Source organism: Crocuta crocuta, unplaced genomic scaffold (genome assembly GCF_008692635.1).
Source record: "Crocuta crocuta isolate KB4526 unplaced genomic scaffold, BGI_CrCroc_1.0 scaffold69, whole genome shotgun sequence".
NCBI classification, from domain to species: Eukaryota; Metazoa; Chordata; class Mammalia; order Carnivora; family Hyaenidae; genus Crocuta; species Crocuta crocuta.
The window spans coordinates 1,071,922-1,089,303 of NW_027551576.1; the positions used below are offsets into that span (position 1 = coordinate 1,071,922).

The 17,382-nt window shown below is 54.0% G+C and overlaps 2 protein-coding genes across 8 annotated transcripts in view; both read left to right on the top strand.

Annotated features, from left to right (window-relative positions):
- Positions 1-1,958: 1,958 nt before the first annotated feature.
- Positions 1,959-14,161, top strand: IL17RE (interleukin 17 receptor E). The gene is given in 18 exon segments (XM_077751541.1): positions 1,959-2,043; positions 2,658-2,944; positions 3,281-3,296; positions 4,143-4,265; positions 4,880-4,940; positions 5,090-5,307; positions 5,399-5,538; positions 6,671-6,739; positions 7,583-7,649; positions 8,799-8,974; positions 9,060-9,107; positions 9,187-9,232; positions 9,404-9,552; positions 11,802-11,870; positions 12,457-12,508; positions 12,593-12,691; positions 13,180-13,429; positions 13,431-14,161. Coding segments are annotated over 18 exon segments (2,178 nt in total). The 3' UTR covers positions 13,654-14,161.
- Positions 14,162-14,876: 715 nt separating this feature from the next.
- IL17RC (interleukin 17 receptor C) overlaps positions 14,877-17,382 on the top strand; it is a 12,590-nt gene continuing 10,084 nt past the window's right edge. For 4 of the 7 annotated variants that reach the window (XM_077751488.1, XM_077751490.1, XM_077751489.1 and 1 more), the window contains exons 1-4: positions 15,205-15,500; positions 15,698-15,850; positions 16,137-16,211; positions 16,303-16,412. In XM_077751488.1, coding sequence (XP_077607614.1) covers positions 15,320-15,500; positions 15,698-15,850; positions 16,137-16,211; positions 16,303-16,412 — 519 coding nt within the window. In that variant the 5' untranslated portion in view covers positions 15,205-15,319. The other 3 variants (XM_077751492.1, XM_077751493.1, XM_077751494.1) reach the window with 1 other exon arrangement.

A 17,382-nucleotide genomic window follows, 5' to 3' on the forward strand; every position in this document is an offset into this window, starting at 1 on the left:
CTCCATTTTTGTATTTTGTATTGTTACTTAATCTTCCTAGTGTTGTCCAGTCTGTAATGTGGTTTAATAAGACTGACCTCACGGGTTGTAGTACTCCTAAAATGAGATATGGTCCAGAGCCTGATAGGAAGAGTGGCAAATCTTGGACTGATTCCCTGCTCTTTCCCGGGATGTGTCGGAACTCACCGTCTGTGCTTTTTACTTTACTTCATTTTTGGAACAGGCCCCTCAATCAATAGGCAAACCAGCAGACAATAAATAAACCATAGACCTTCTTTGCTCTCTTCTGTCTCCTTTTCTTCCTCATCTTTATTGTTTTTCCTTTTCTATGTGCTCATGTTCTTCCTTTTCTCTTCTTTTTTTATTTTGTATGTGTGGATGTGTGTCCTTTTATTTCTTTTCTGCTTCTCCTACCATACTTTAGCCAGGGTCAGGGAGCAATTAAGGAAATATTTTCACTGTGATAGTCCAGATGATATAAGAGGTTAAGAAAGGAAAGTATTCTAGAATGGAACCAAGTCTCTCACTTCATGCCCTTAAGCATTGGAAAATGCATTAGTAATGTAGATCTAAACCACTGTGGGTTAGGTAAAAATTGAGGGGTGAAAACTCAACCTGTCCTTTGTGTGGCCAGACCACCCTTTTCTTCCTTCATATCTTTTTTTTTTATTTTTTTAATGTTTTATTTATTTCTAGGAGAGACAGAGAGAGAGAGAGACAGCGTGAGCAGGGGAGGGTCAGAGAGAGAGGGAGTCACAGACTCTGAAACAGGCTCCGGGCTCTGAGCTGGCAGTCAGCACAGAGCCCGACGCAGGGCTCGAACCCACGAACCGCGAGATCATGACCTGAGCGAAAGTCGGACGCTTAACCGACTAAGCCACCCGGGCGCCCCTTCTTCCTTCATATCTTAACTAATCTGGTTTCTTAGTTTATTTTTGTTTAAAATTTTTTTGTTTATTTATTTTTGAGAGAGAGACAGAGACAGAGTGCAAGTGGGGGAGGGGCAGAGAGAGGGAGACACAGAATCTGAAGCAGCCCCAGGCACCAAGCTGTCAGCACAGAGCCTCACAAGGGGCTTGAATTCTTGAACTGAGATCATGACCTGAGCCGAAGTTGGACGCTTACCCGACTGAGCCACCCAGGTGCCCCTTAACTAATCTGTTTTTGCAGTGATCGGCTCTAAGACCAAAAAACAGATCGTTGCTAGGCAAACCCTTTTAGGTTCCCAGGAGCAGAGGGAGATGAGACAGTGGGAAGAGAGACTACAGAATGTTAGAAAATGAAATCAACTGTAAGAGGCTGGCAGAATTGGTGCTCCCTGGGCTAGAAACCTTGACCTTGACTCTTCTTTCTGTTTCCTTATTTCTCTTTACGAAATGAAAAGAAGAATTCTCACTTACCTGTCTCATGAGGTGATTAGGAGGATCAAATATGAAAGTGCTTGTGAAATGTGAAGCAGATAAACTGCTACTTAAATGTTATCATATTTATTCAACTGCAAAACACCTTTTTTTTTTTTAAGTTTATTTTTGAGAGAGAAAGAGAGAAAACAGGGGAGTGGCAGAGAGAGAGGGAGAGAGAGAATCCCAAGCAGGCCCTGGACTCAGGGCTGGAACTCACAAACCGCAAGACTATGACCTGAGCCGAAATCAAGAGTCAACTGACTGAGCTACCCAGGAACGTCCAAAGCACCTATTTCTTGACATCCACTGCCAGGCTTTGGAGAACTTAAGGAATAGGAAAGGGTCCTTGTCTTCTGAGGAACGCAGAAGTTAGAGGGTATTTTTAGGATAATGCGTACAATGGGTCTTTAGACTGTGGACCTGAAGACTTAGAATTGGCCTAAACAAGGCTACAGTCAGGCTTTAATCTCAAGATGACCTAAGCCTGTAGGTGTGCCCCAGGCTTGCTTTCTGTGTGTGTCACCAAGATGAGGACTAAAGCGGTTCAAGTGCTCCATGAGCAGGAGGAAGCTGTGGGACGATGGGGAGGGTCCCCACAGAGCCGGGAGCCTCGTCAGCATCAGAAACCACAGGAAACCAGGTCAGCGTGTGGGGCCGGCTCCCTCGGCTCCAGGGCTCAGCTGTGAGTTCTGGGGCTTCCTGAACAGACGGTACTGATGAGAGGATCCTTGAAGCTGGATGCCCCTTTGGCATGGACCCCTTTGCCCAGAAGAGCTGGGTGGAGAGAGGAAGCTAGGCTCTAGTCCTGAGGGTCAGCCAGGTAGGGAGCAGGCTGAGTGTGGGGGCATGTGAGATGTATGTGCATCCTATCGTGACTTTTTGTTGTTCTGCTCAACTCTGAGTGGTGCCTCAGTCACCTTTGTCTCCAGGCCCGCATCACAGAACAGTGCTTCACAGTACTGTTAATTCTCTAAGTGAGGGGATGAAGCACGTCTCCAAGGAAGCTCCAAGTCCAAGAGCGAGCGCAGTAGGCGGGTCAGATCTGCAGAGTGTTGCAGCAGTAGGAGGGGTTAAGAAATAGGTGCAGCCCTCCATCCCCCTAACCCGGTGCTGGCCTCTTTCCCGTTATTTCTCTGCCAGAGCAGGAGCCCCTTGCCCTCCAGGTCGGGGCAGTAGGGTTTCCTGGGGGAAGGGGGGGGGGGCGCACGCGTCCCTCCGCTGGGAGAAGGAATGCAGCCCGGCTGGCTGGTTAAGATCTAGATGCAGGAGGAGCTCTGGGGCAGGGCGGGGCAGCAGCAGGCAGAGGCGAGGGCGCCTGCTGCCTGCATTCTCTGCTACTGCACAGCGAGGCCCTGTCGCCCACCTTCAGGCTGTGCAGCCATGTTCTGGGGGCTCTGACCCCACGGAAGTCCATGGGGAGCCCCAGACTGGCAGCTCTGCTCCTGCCTCTCCTGCTCTTCATTGGCTTCTCTGCCCCCACTGGGATTGGCTGCCCCCGTCTTCCGCACCGGAGCACCCACTGTCTGCTGGCCTCCCACATGGTAAGATACCCCTCTGCCCAGTGGGGACAGCTGCCCGCCACAGGCTGGTAAAGGTTCCCACTCTTCTGCCTCTCCTCTCCTGCCTCCCCGCGGCCTGGTGGCAGCCCCAGTGTGTCCCTTATGTGGCCTCAGAGGGGTGGCCAAGGTTCTGGTGTGCTGAGGACCCGGGCAGGGGTTGAGCTAGAAAGAAGAGAGCCAGAGTGGATGGGCTATTAGCTGATGGGCCTTGGAACTAGGTGGTTTGAGGCAAAGACCCCAGGGAGAATGCCCCCTCTGGGAATCCCTACTAATAATTCTTCTCTCCTTTCTTACCCTTACTGGGCCCTGTGCCTTCAGGAAGACACTCTCAGCGGTGAGTCTCAGTCCCTGCCCCGATTCTCTTCTGTGTCCCTTTCATTCCAGATCTCTAATGAGCCAGTCATTTTTGGTTCCCAACTTGGGAAGTACCATATCAAGGAAAAATCACGGGGTTTAGAATTAGGACAAGCCCGGATTTGCCTTGCAGTCCCGCCACACACTCCACGTGTGGCTGTGAGCAATGCCCTTAGCCCTTGTGACTCTCCGTTTCTGAGGGGTAGAGGAGTGCGGTAGAACTGATTGTGTGATGAAAGCTGTCGCCCCTGAGCTGAGGGGAGGATTAAATGAGAGACAAAGGATAATCTTTCCCCCTTAACAGATCTCTCCCTTCCGGTCGGTGATACAATAACGCTCCTTCATATCTTAGGGTACGTTCTGGTTTACAAATCATTTTCCCACACCTTATCTCACTTGATCTTTTTTTTATTTTTTTATTTTTTTAATTTTTTTATTAAAAAAAATTTTTTTTAATGTTTTATTTATTTCTAGGAGAGAGACAGCATGAGTAGGGGAGGGTCAGAGAGAGAGGGAGTCACAGACTCTGAAACAGGCTCCAGGCTCTGAGCTGGCAGTCAGCACAGAGCCCGACGCGGGGCTCGAACCCACGAACCGCGAGATCATGACCTGAGCCGAAGTCGGACGCTTAACCAACTAAGCCACCCAGGCGCCCCTTTATCTCACTTGATCTTGACAAGAGTCCTACTTATGAATGAGGAAGCTGAGGCTTAGAGAGATCCGTCATTTGCCCAAAGCCACACATCTCAGTCTCAAGTGCAAGTTGTCTGAGGCAGGAGGGACCTCCTTGGACCCTATCATTTGATTCTCTTATCGTCCTTCCCAGGAGGGTCTGCCCATGTTCCTTGCCAGACCCACTTGGCCCTTCCTGTGTCCCCAAAGCCTTGCTGTGCTCAGCTCTGGCTCCACCCCTGCTGTTCGCACCTGCATCTGGTGTCAAACCCTTCAGGTATGAGAAACAGCCCTTTCGGCTCTTCTCAGTGGGAATGTGAATTAGGGGCATGGGGTGGGGGGGGCAGGCAGAGGAACTTGGGACCTAGCCTACTGAACAGATGTCTGTCCTTTCGTCAGCCTCACCAGAGACAGGTCATCTGAAAATAGCATACCATGACTGATATCCATGGGTTCACTTTTATCATTTTGTGAAGGTGCTTCTCCTTTCCACTGGTACCAATTCTTCGGATTAAAATGTTATACTTCCATGAGTTTACTATTACTGCTTTCTGTTCGCGAAGTAACACCTTTCTTATTCAAGTCTGCGTTTTCATTGCCTAGCTCAGTGCCTGGCACATAGTAAATGCCCAAACACTGTTTAACAATTGGCAGTTTCTAGTTTTGCACTGCTGCAAGAAAAAAGTGGACAACTTTGCATATATATAGCTTTTTCTCTACTTAAGGAATTAATCCTTTTTTTTGACTGTATCATAATTTTTAGGACTAAGGAAGCTCGGTTTCATTACCCTCCATGATCTCAAATGGCTTACTGTCTAACATCAAGCCACATTTCCAGGTAGGGGAGGGGCAGCGAAGGGCTGGATTGTCAATGTGTCCTTTCCTGTGCAGACCTCCAGGGGGGCTGGATCCGCCTCCTGGTGCAGGAACACAGGAAGCCATACAAGTTCCGGTTCTGNCCCTTTCCTTTCGGGCCTCTCGTTTTGTTCTCACCCCATGTGAGAGATGTCATGGCGATGAAGTCGACTCTTCTGTCCATTACAGTTAGGGAAACTGAGGTCTAAAGGTTGAGCAACTAGCCTGAGGTACTCCAAGTTCCAGAAGCTGTAATAGAAGCCTGATCCCTGGCCTTAAGGCCAGCCTTGTTCTCTGCCTACAGAGGAAGCTGCTGAGTAGCTGTTGCCTGTCCGAGAAGGGTCCTCACATCGCTGTCCCCTTCCCAGACATCTCTCACAAGGGATTGCGCTCTAAAAGGACCCAACCTGCAGATCCAAAGGCAGTGGAAAGTCTCCCCAGACCCAGCTCACAACGGCATGGAGGTAGGCATGGAGTGTGACCAGAAATGGGTGCAGCCACGTAACGGTGACTGCGCTGAGGCCAAGAGAGGCTACCAGGCCCCCCTCTCCCCAGGGCCCGAGTTCTCCTTTGATTTGCTGCCTGAGGCACGGGCTATTCGAGTGACCATTCCTCCGGGACCCGAGGTCAGCGTGCGTCTTTGTCACCAATGGGCACTAGAATGCGAAGAGCTGAGCAGTCCCCTCGAGGCCCAGGTATGGAGTGTCGTCTCCCTTTAAAAAGCCAGGTCACACAGCACTGCAGCGAAAAGGGCCTCCCTTTTGTACACATGGGGGAGACTGAGGCCCAGAGAGGGACAGGAATTGTCCACGACATCCCTGCATTTTTGAAGTGCCTAGCATTAAGCCTTCTTTGGATTAGACAGAAAATGCAGGGGGCCTTGTCACCCTGGGGGAGAGGAAGGGAAAGGGCAGACAGAGACCTGGAGCAGCCATGAATGCCTAGCAGAGAAATGAACACGGCGTTTATCTCCAGTGAGAAAAGCCCCAGATTTAGGTCGCACTAAGAAGGCATTTCAGTTCCCCCCAGGGAGTGGTCACATCTGTCCTGATGCCCTTCCATCGCCTTCCTTTGTTGCTGCCCCTTAGAGAATGTTCACTCAGCCCAGGCCCTGATACCCGACTTGAACCTCCAGTTGTTGCGGATGCCCTTGTATGCAGCTGGTGTCATTTACAGGGACGAGACTATATCTATGAGACCCTCAGCTCTCTTCATTTATAAAACAAAGATCGTTTTAGATTGCTAGCATTTAATTAATCGAGTTAACGTTTCTAGCACCTACCTGGCATACAGTTGGGTCTCCAGAAATATATAATCCTTTCCCTATTTCCTCCCTCTCCCCACTCCGTATATTGAGATACCCAGAGCAGAGAGACTACAGAGCAGGGACCCCCCTGGAAGGGAGTGAAAGAAATAACTCTTGGGGCGCCTGGGTGGCTTAGTCGGTTAAGCGTCCGACTTTCGCTTAGGTCATGATCTCGCGGTTCGTGGGTTCGAGCCCCGCGTCGGGCTCGGTGCTGACTGCCAGCTCGGAGCCTGGAGCCTGTTTCAGAGTCTGTGATTCCCTCTCTCTCTGACCCTCTCCTGCTCACGCTCTCTCTCTCTCTCTCCTAGAAATAAATAAAACATTAAAAAAATTTTTTTTAATAAAAAATAAAACAAAATAAAAAAAAAAGAAATAACTCTTTCCTCAGTGAAAGAAATAACTCTTCTTTAAGAGGAAAACTGGGGTGTGTTGGCCAAGATCCTAGCGCCTGCTGCCCTCGTCCAGGGTGCCCAAGCTCTTTCTCAGTCACCTCTTCTCTCCTTTTGCTGCTTTGCCAACAGAAAATTGTGTCTGGGGGCCGTGCCGTAGACCTGCCTTATGAGTTCCTTCTGCCGTGTCTGTGCGTAGAGGTGAGCAGAGGGAAAGGATCGGGTTGTCCGCGGCTCTGCTCCTAGGCCTCCCAGTAGGTCAGGCCTATCTCCAGCAAGTCAGGCCTTACTGTCAGCATCTTGACAAGATGCTTGGGAAGACTGCTGCCAGTTTGACTGTGAGCCACACACCGGGTCAGAGATGGAAGCGTCCTGCTGAATATGCGACATTTTGGGGGTGATTCCAGCCTCAGTCCGGCCCAAAGCCAGCCTTCCCTGGTTCAGACTCGCCCCATCCCACAGACACAGAATGCACAGTTGCCTTCGCTGTGTGTTCTGAAGAGTCACAGTGGGGGCCACCGCGAGGTTCCACGTGGCTCCAAACGTCTTGTCCCCATGAGCCGTCCACAGCAGCCCTCCTCTCCTTACAAAGCTGAGGTGCATGGCATTAAGACTTCTTCGAACTAGACAGAAGATTCAGGGGACCTTGTTAACCAGGAGGAGACAAAAGGGACGTGCAGGCAGACACCTGGGGCAGCCGGGGTGGCCGGGCAGTCCAGAGGGATGGGTCCACCCAGGGCGCCGGGCGCCTTGGGAATCACTGGGCAGAAGCCAGGGAGCCAAAAGTGGAGGAATGTGGGCCTCTCCTCTTTCTGGGGAGGATAGTTTCTCCTTCCCAGGGACAAGGGGACTCAGCCCCAGCCCCACACTTACTGATCTTGTTCCTATACGCTGCCCACACGCTGCCCTGACCTCCTCCTCTCGGCTCCACCGCTCAGGCAGCTTGCATCGGGGCAAAGTCAAGCCAGAATGAGTTTCAGGTGTGACTGATACAGGACAAGCCGTTACTGTGACCCTCCCTGACTGCCCTCCCTGTCCCCGCAGGCATCCTACCTGCAAGAAGACACCGTGAGGCGCAAAAAATGCCCCTTCCAGAACTGGCCTGAAGCCTGTGAGTGCTATACATATGCATTCTCGTGTATTCGCAGCCTCTCTCTGTCTCTCTTACACACACACACACACACACACACACACTCACACACACACTCACACACTTCGTACCTTATGTTGTGGAGGAAGCCCCCAGAAGGTATGCAGGCACTTTCTCTGGAGTCGGTGGGGGAAACGGGCTATCACATCTACCAATCAGCCTGCCAATAAATCAGTATTGAACATTGTACTAGGCACTGTGAGAGGTTCAGAAATATGAGAGGACTGGGAGGTGGTGTCCTTAGAGAATGGACCAGAAATCTTGGAGTCGCATCCTACTTACTCTCTGAACCTCAGTTTCTTCATCAGTTAAGTAGTGGTACCTGCCCTGCCTTACTTTCCAACTGTTGAGGAAATGAAGCTTGAATTCAGTATCATATGTAAAAGTGGTTGGTGATGTCTGAATTGCTCTATGCATGTTATTATCCCCAAACTAGAGAGACAGGACCCTGAAACACAACAAATGAGTAGCACAAGGCAGGCTACAGGCCAGGCCATTGTTATAATTAAGGATTAGGCTGTAGGTCATGATCTCAGGAAAGGGCTGAGTTTCCGAAAGGGCGGAATGTCTGAGCAGAGAAGGTCTCTTATAGAAGGTGGCATCTGAGGTGGGCTGAGAAAATGGGTACGATTTCATTTGTTTTGTTTTCTGAGAGAGACAGCATGAGCAGGGGAGGGCCAGAGAGAGAGGGAGACACAGAATCCGAAGACAGGCTCCAGGCTCCGAGCTCGCTGTCAGCACAGAGCCCGACGCGGGGCTCACACCCACGAACCATGAGATCATGACCTGAGCTGAAGTCAGACGCTTAACCGACTGAGCCACCCAGGTGCCCCCCAAATATACAGATTTTGAGTTTGGGTAGCAGCAGGGAGCTGGCCAGGATGGAGGCACAGGAAGGAGGGGAGACAGCTTAAGTGGAAAAGGTCATAAACGGTCTGGAGCAGGCATGCTCATCACTGGGTACCTAGACATTCCAGCAACCATGCTGGGCACCTTCACAAAGTCATCCTCTGCTGCTCTGGGGATGGGGGTGCAAAGCGAGGCTGAGGCTGAAGCGGGGCCCAGGCCTCCCCAGGCCTCACTCTCTGGCCCTGCCTGCCGCCTACCCAGATGGCCCGGACTTCTGGAAGTCAGTGCACTTTACGGACTACAGCCAGCACAGTCAGATGGTCATGGCTCTGACGCTCCGCTGCCCGCTGAAGCTGGAGGCCTCCCTCTGCCAGAGGCAGGGCTGGCATGCCCTGTGTGAAGACCTCCCCAATGCCACGGCTCGAGAGTCACAGGGGGTGAGACAGGCCTCCCCAGGACTCAAGTGGGCAGGGCTGGGGCCCAGGGCCCTGCTCCCTGACTAACTCCCTTCTCCTACCACAGTGGTACATTTTGGAGGGAGTAGACTTGCACCCCCAGCTCTGCTTTAAGGTACAAGCATGGGTGACGGGGTAGAAGGGGTGCGGATGGTGCCTGGAGCTTACTGACATGCTGTCCTTGGATTTCTCAGTTCTCTTTTGGAAATAGCAGCCACGTTGAATGCCCCCACAGGACCGGTGAGCCCATAAATGACCCTGGCTGGGACCCCCTTCCACCATTTACCCCTTCCCCAACTGTGACCAAGCCAGACCCCAGCCCTGCCCAGACTTTTCGATCAACCGCAGCCCAGCTCCTACCACTTCCTTCCAACGGAATGTCTCGTATGATGCTCTTTCCCACCCTGGCAGCGCCATCCTGGAACGTGAGCATGGACACCCACGCCCAGCAGCTGGTCCTTCACTTCTCCTCGAGGGTGCACGCCACCTTCAGCGCTGCCTGGAGCCATCCGGGCTTGGGGCAGGACAGCTCGGCGCCCCCTGTGTATAGCATCAGCCAGGTATGGCCTCCTAGNTTGATTTACTTGATCAGCCTTTGTCGGCTGGTTTCTCTGCCAGTCAGCGGGGTCTTTGATGGACCAGTGTCCAGTCCGTTTAGTTTCTGAACTATCGGGGTAAACAGAGGCAAGAGACTGGCCCTCTTACATCCAGCTGTCCCCTGACCCACTCAATCTGCTGCCACGTTTGATACCAACGCCCTCTCTGGAACCCTCTGTCCTCTCCCCCTGTGCTGCTGCTTGCCCCCGCAAGGCACGTGGCAGAAGTTCCCGGCCTCTTGGGGGGCAGAGTCCCTGGAAGCTAAAGTCCTCTCTGCAGAAGACTGCAAACCACTGACAAATTTAACTCTATTTTGTGAACTGGCAACAGTTTGGCTAGCAGACTTTCTTCTGTGTATCTGATGTAAAAACCACAATCAAATATATCCACCAAACCACAGCACCAATTTGACTAAGCATGACTAGCTTTTTCCAATTCTTTCTTAAAGGCTCACTTGCAGCTCGCTTATTCGTTTTGCATTTTATGAGGGCTCCCAGGCAAGCAGGTGGTAGCAAATGTTTAAGATTTAACACCAAGCCATGCTTAAGATTTAAGACAAAGTCACATGGGATGACCTAAAAGTGAGAGCTAAGCCCATGGACTCATCTCTCTCTGAGCCGGGAAAGGACCACCTTCATTGCGTTCAGCCGTGGTCTGAGAGTCGCTGTCTCAGCATCTGCTGGCAGCTGGCTGGAGAATGGGGTCTGGGACGGAGCTGATACAGGGGTTGGAGGTGGAGAGAGTTTCCAGAGGATGGAGACTCTGGTCAACTCCCTAACCAGCACCCAGACTATAGGGTGGAGCCATATCCTGCCTGTAAACAGATGGCAATCGATTCTGACCAGTTTAACATGTATTTACTGCATCCCTACTCTGTGTCTACCATGTATTAGGCTCTGGGAGCTACAAGAGAGCTATATTACACAGCCTCTGCCCCTAAGGAGTTGACAGTGTAATGACAGCTACTACTACTAAATGAATACACACTGCACTGTGGGAGACAGAGGGTGTTCACGTGCCCATTCCCATGTGATGCTCTCAATAACCCAGTAATATAAAGATTACTCGTCTTCATATATAAGTGAAGAAGCTGAGGGTCAGGGAGGGAGGTAACCTATCTCCACACAAAGAGCACACAGCTCGGAACCACAAAGGCAAGAGTTAAGCCCGACTTTTTATTTTATTTTTTTAATTTTCTTAATGTTTTTATTTATTTCTAGGAGAGAGAGAGAGAGAGTCAGCGTGAGCAGGGGAGGGTCAGAGAGAGAGGGAGTCACAGACTGAAACAGGCTCCAGGCTCTGAGCCGGCAGTCTTGCACAGAGCCCGACGCGGGGCTCCAACACACGAACCGTGAGATCATGACCTAAGCGAAAGTCGGATGCTTAACTGACTAAGCCACCCAGACGCCCCTTTTATTTTTTTTTTAATTTTTTTAAATGTTTTTATTTATTTCTAGGAGAGAGAGAGAGACAGCGTGAGCAGGGGAGGGTCAGAGAGAGAGAAGCCTGACTTTTTAAAACCGTGGTCTTCGGACTTCACAACTTAGGTTCTTTCCCATAGACAAGCCATCCCCTCAGACATGTGGGACAGAGAAGGGAGGCAGCGTATAATTAGCCTCCTTGGTTCGTGAGCTGCTGGAGGACAGGGACGACATCTGTGTCTTCTTTCCTCAGGGCTTGACACAGAGTAGGCACCCATAGTATGTTTGTTGACGAATGCCCAATCGCCTGATTTATTTTTTTAACGGCATTTTATTTTTACTTTTTTAATTATTATTTTTTGTTTCTGAGAGAGAGAGAGAGAGAGAGAGCGTGAGCAGGGGAGGGTCAGAGTGAGAGGGAGTCACAGAATCTGAAGCAGCCTCCAGGCTCTGAGCTGGCTGTCAGCACAGAGCCTGACAGGGGGCTCGAACCCACGAACTGTGAGATCGTGCCCTGAGCCGAAGTCGGACGCTTAACCGACTGAGCCCCGCAGGCGCCCCATCGATCGCCTGATTTAAATGTATCAGATCCGGGAATGTCCAGCAGGATCTGAGAATGAAGCAGGGGGAAGACTTCTTTCTTGTCAGCGGTCACACTTGGCCTTGAGCCTGGGTAGGATTTGGGTGGGGCTGGGGGGCTAGGAAGGAGGAAGAACGTGGGCAAAGACTCAGACTGGACAGAGCCAGACTTGAGTCTATGGAGATGGTCATTCTGCGCTTTGTTCCCACAGACTCAGGGCTCCAGCCCAGTGAAGCTAGACCTTATCATTCCCTTCCTGAAGCCAGGGAGCTGTGTCCTGGTAAGGAATCGTTTCCTCACTCTGCACATGCTCCCTCAGTATCTACTCTTCAGGTGGCATGTGGGGCAAATCCAGTTTGCAAAAGTGTTTGGTTTGGCCAACATGGTGTTTGAAATTGGAATTAGTTGCCACCATTTAAATATTGGAGAGTTCATATTTTATTTTATTTTTTATTTTATTTTTTATTTTTTATACTATTTTTTTTAAGAGTTTATTGTCAAATTAGTTTCCTTGGAGAGTTCATATTTTAAAACGCTGATTTCAGGCTTCTCGAAAATCAGAAAACCTGGTCCACTTTCATACAGGGTGACATGGTGACAGTGGGCTCGAACTCAGTGGCATCTGATTACTTCATTCGGGGCCTGTGCCCTCCAGGTTCTCATGGACGCCCTGGCCAACTCTGAATTTATTTTTTGAGTTTGCCACTCTTGACCTGTTGTGTGCCCAGCCAGAGCTGGACCAAACACAAACCCTGTGCGGGAGAAAGTCCCTGTCCAGGGGAACTTCCCTTCGCTGTCCCCATTCAACTTCCCCTGGGAGGAGGGGCCACCCTGGCTCACAGGGATGGGGGGCTCTGTGCCCTCAGGTGTGGAGGTCAGATGTTCAGTTTTCCTGGAAGCACCTTTTGTGTCCGGATGGTGAGTTCTCGGGAGAGGAGGGGTGGGGTGAGAAGGAGGTTGGGCACTGAGGACCCTGGCTTGGCCTCACCCTGCTTGACTCAGTCTCTCATAGACACCTGGGGCTCTTGATCCTGGCACTGCTGGCGCTCACCACCCTGTCGGGCGTCGCTCTGGTACTCACCCGCCGGCGCCCACTGTCGGGTAAGCTCACTCTGGGGTAGCCTCGAGGGTTCAGGTCTGCACAAGGCCTAGGCTGGCTCCCCCGCCCTTCCCCTGCCTGGGCTCCTCAGCCGGGTGGTGGGTCGGCTACCCGGGGTGGCGAGCCTCAGGCCCCCTAGTGGTCAGGGATGGTTGAGACGGAACAAAGGTCCCTCTGTGCAGGGGGTTACTGTTAAGAGTCTCTGCGCACGAGACTCTTGGGGCGGAAATCCAGCCCGCTCTGCACCTGCCAAACCTGGCACCCTGGCCCTGACTCCTTCCGGGGAGCTTTCGTCTAATTCGCCCAAAGGCACAGTATAGGCTGAAGTTGCCCTGGGTACCCATCCACAGCGCACATAAGGAGCTAGGTTCCTACATCATCCTAGTTCCTAGGCACCCTTTGAGTTGTCCCGGGGCGGGGAGTGGGGGAGGGGAAGCGCTGGGCCGCCTCCTCGCCCCCCACCTCGCTCCTCTGCTGCTCCCGCCCCCAGGCCCGAGCCACGCGCGGCCGGTGTTGCTCCTGCACGCGGCGGAGTCAGAGGCGCAGCTGCGCCTGGTGGGAGCCCTGGCTGAACTGCTGCGGGCGGCGCTGGGCGGCGGGTGCGACGTGATCGTGGACCTGTGGGAGGCGACGCGCGTGGCGCGCGTGGGCCCGCTGCCGTGGCTGTGGGCGGCGCGGGCGCGCGTGGCGCAGGAGCGGGGCACCGTGCTGCTGCTGTGGAGCAGTGCCGACCCCAGTCTGNCGCGCCCTGCCACGCTACCGCCTGCTGCGCGACCTGCCGCGACTGCTGCAGGCGCTAGACGCTCAACCTGCAGCCGGAGCCACCAGCTGGGGCCGCCTCGGGGCTCGTTCGTGCCTGCGAGGTCGCCTTGAGCTGTGCAGACGGCTGGAACGCGAGGCCGCCAGATTTTGCCAACTGAGGCTGAGCAGAGACAGGCGTACGCCGAATGGTTGGAATCCCTGAACGAGCCTTCTACCCTGAAATCTTTGGGGTGCCGCCTCGGGACTACTGGCCAAAAATCCTCACGCTGTCTCCCAGCCCGGGAGCAGAGCACCTCCCTCGCTGGCCCAGCCCCTTCCCTGCGTGTGTCTGGCTTCTTCCTTACGATGACCCTTTCAGAGCCAGCAGGGAGAGTCGGTCTTTACTGCGGGCCCCACTGACCCCAGTTCCCCTCAAAATTCCGGACAGAGTAGTTTGCACCTGCACCGGTCCAGGCTGGAGCGGTGCGGGCCAGGGGCCGGGGAGGCAGGAGCTACGGCAGTTCTGAGTGACGGGTGACTCCAGAGGGTGGAGAAAACCCCTTTCTGAGCCAGGATCCCGCTTTCCCCCACTGGAGTCCAGCCCAGAGGAGGAGGGAGGCGGGGAGAGAGCCTGATCCAAGGAAAGAGGCTTCAGCCTTGAGTAGCCGGGACAAAGGTGTGACCAAGATCAAGAAAAATAAATAAAGATGAACACAGTGGATAGGCTAAGAGACACAGTGTGCTTCTCTAGTGTGTTCAGAGAACACATGCTGAGTTGGAGGAAGGCTCAGCACACGGGGTCGTTATGCATCAGTTGGCGCGCCCGAACCCTACCTGTCCACAGCGACAGTCTTCACATTCTCACAAGCAATGCCTCTGAAAAGGCCAAGGAGGATCTGGAAATTCTCAGTGTGAACAGGTTCAGAAAGGTCCATTTGTCATGTAGCCGGCCCATGGCAACGGCACAGATGGGACCTCTGTGTGCCCGGCTCTGAGTCCCTTTCCTCCATACCACACATGAGCAAAGGCCGGGAAGTGGCAAAAAGCCCACTTTCTGGTGCCCTTTTTCCCTGCCTTGAGAGCTCCTGTCCCACAAAGGGTCACTGAGTCCCAGGGCATATGTGAGAAGGGACCCGGATGGCCCAGTACGAGGAGATTCAATGGGCAGCAAAATCCCAGATTCACAGGGGACGTGGAAATGCCCTAGGATTACCCAGGCCCTCTTCCTTAGGGACTCCCTGGGTGAGTAAGAGCTCCCTTACTCAGCCGTGACTCTTCGGGGGGGCCCCTCCCAGCTAGGTGTCAGCAGAGGAGGAGGAGGAGAGGGAAAGAAGGAGGTGAGGCCACCACCCCAGTCCAAGGGTGCTGGCTCCCAGGCCTGGTGTTGGTGGGAGGGACAGGGAGGGAGACAGGGCGGGGCGGGAACAGCCAGTTGCCTGCCGGGAGCCAAAGCGAAAGCACTCTGGCTGAGTCTGGGACGGGATTCAGGACGCCCAGGAGAGGGAGTGCTCAAGCCCGGACTGGAACCCCAGTCTCCCCTGAGGAGGGAGTCCAGCCCCTCCTGGGGCTGAGTGGGAACAAGGGTCCCGGGTCTGCCCCCCCCTCTGGGGGGGGCAGGACAGGACCTTGGGCCCTGGTGCCTTCTGGCACCTGGAAGATGCCTGTGCCCTGGTTCCTGCTGTCTTTGGCGCTGGGCCGGAGCCCCATGGTCCTCTCTTTAGAGAGGCTTGTGGGGCCTCAGGACACTGCCCGCTGCTCTCCGGTAAGTCTGGGGAACTGGGAGGCTTGAAGAAGGCTCAGGGTTCAGTCTGCGGCCCACTGGGGCCCTGGCCTGGCTCCTGTCACTGTCACTACTGCCAGAACTGCCCTGGCTGGTCTGTCTGGTGCTGATGGGATACGAAAAGAATGGGGAGGGGGCAAGAGCGGAGCCTGTCTTCTTCTGGAAGGGACTTGAACAGGGAGCCCCGGAAAGGCGGGCGGGGATCGCAGGCAGGGAAAGGTGGCAAGATTCGGTGGCATACTCTCACTTGTCTTTACCTCCTCGCCAGGGTCTTTCCTGCCACCTCTGGGGTGAGTAGCCCGACTTTTAAAGAGAAAAGATCTGCGCGGGTTGGCGGAAGGGAGGGGAGATGTTCCAGTTGCATGCCCTCACCACCCACCTTCAGCCCAGGAAGAGCCCAAAGCTCCTTGGCCCCCTGGGGGTGTCAGGTGCAACTAACCTCTGGATTCTGAACAGCTTTAGCTCTCACCCCGCCCTTCACGCACAGATGGTGACGTGCTCTGCCTCCCCGGGGGCATCGTGTCCGCCCCAGGCCCCGTGCTGGTGCCCACACGCCTGCAGACGGAGCTGGTGCTAAGGTGCTACCGGGAGACTGACTGTGACCTCTGCGTGCGTGTGGCCATCCACTTGGCCGTGCACGGTGAGCGTGTCATCCCGTAACCGTGTGTGCACACACGTGAGTGCGTCCGGGATGGGCACAAGGGCCGGGGAGCCCCTGTGGCAGTCCGCGTCCTCGGCGTTCCTCTGGAGAACACTGGCCAGAGGACCCCCAGGGCAGCCTGGTAGCCCTGTCCACCCACACGCCCCTGGCCCCAGCCCCAGGCCTGGCCCCTGCTGCCCAGCACTGGGCTTTCTGGGACGAAGCCGAGCCCAGAGCCAGCCCAGAGCTGGGGCCTGACCTGGGCCTTGCTCTCGGGTCCTTCTAGGGCACTGGGAAGAGCCCGACGGCGAGGAAAAGTTTGGAAGAGCAGCTGACCCGGAGCTTGAGGAGCCTAGGAACGGTGAGGAGAAGACGGCCGGCCCAGCTGCGCCTTGCCAGGGCCTTGCCCGCGGCCCCTGGGCCTGACCAGTCCCCTGCCCTGTTGCTCACAGCCTTTCTCCAGGCCCAAGTCGTGCTCTCCTTCCAGGCCTACCCCACCGCCCGCTGCGTTCTCCTGGAAGTGCAAGTGCCCGCTGCCCTCGTGCAGCCTGGTCAGCCTGTGGTATGCAAAATGATAGTAGTAAGAGCAATAGCCGTCTTCGAAATGTGACATCTATGGGGCGCTCTCGTGCGCATTAGCTCTGTGTGCAGTTTCTGGTAAGGCTGTGGGCAAGCCCGTTCAGCCCTTTGTGCCTCGGTGTTCCTGTCTGTAGAATGGGAACAAGAATAGTCCTACTTCATAAGGCCGTTGTGAGAAATAGATGAGTTGGTATGCGTAAAACGCCTGGTGTAATGCCCAGCAGTGAAGGGCCTCAGGAAGCTTACTTTTCCCTTTCTCTTGTAATCCTTAAAAGTACCCATGGGGGCTCCTAGGTGGCTCAGTCGATTGAGCATCTGACTTGATTTCGGCTCAGGTCATGACCTCATGGTTCAGTTTGTGCGATCGAGGCTCATGTCAGGCTCTGTGCTGACAGCGCGGAGCCTGCTTGGGTGCTTGGGATTCTCTCTCTTCTTCTCTCTGCCTCTCCCCTGCTTGCCCTCTCTCTCTCAAAATAAACTTTAAAAAAAAAAAAAAGCACCCGTGAGCAAGGCATTATCATTGCCTTCATTTTCCATAGAGAGAAACCGAGGCTTGGAGAGGGGAAGTCTGTGGGTTGGATCTCCTCCTCCGGACTTCCTGCCGTACCGTCTGCCCCGTGTACATACTGTGGCGCAGGGTGTTGGGGCTTCTCCCTACCTCAGGAAGCCACATGTGTTTGGAAGATGTATCTCCCCCTGGGCCAGATCACTCAAACCCTTTGTTTTCCCCTGCCCCCCCCCCCCCCCCCCCCNCCCGCCTGGAAAATTACAGAATCATCTGCTGGCCCACGTCAAAGGGCAGTCGTGAGGTCCCCTGAAGCATTGTGTGTGGGAGGGGCTTCTGCTCACCTTAGCTTCGGCCACATGATGCAGGCAGGTCAGCAGGGTTGGGCGCAGGGGCTCAAATAGCTAGGGCCCTTATCCCTGCCCTGCTGACACCGCCACTGCGGGGG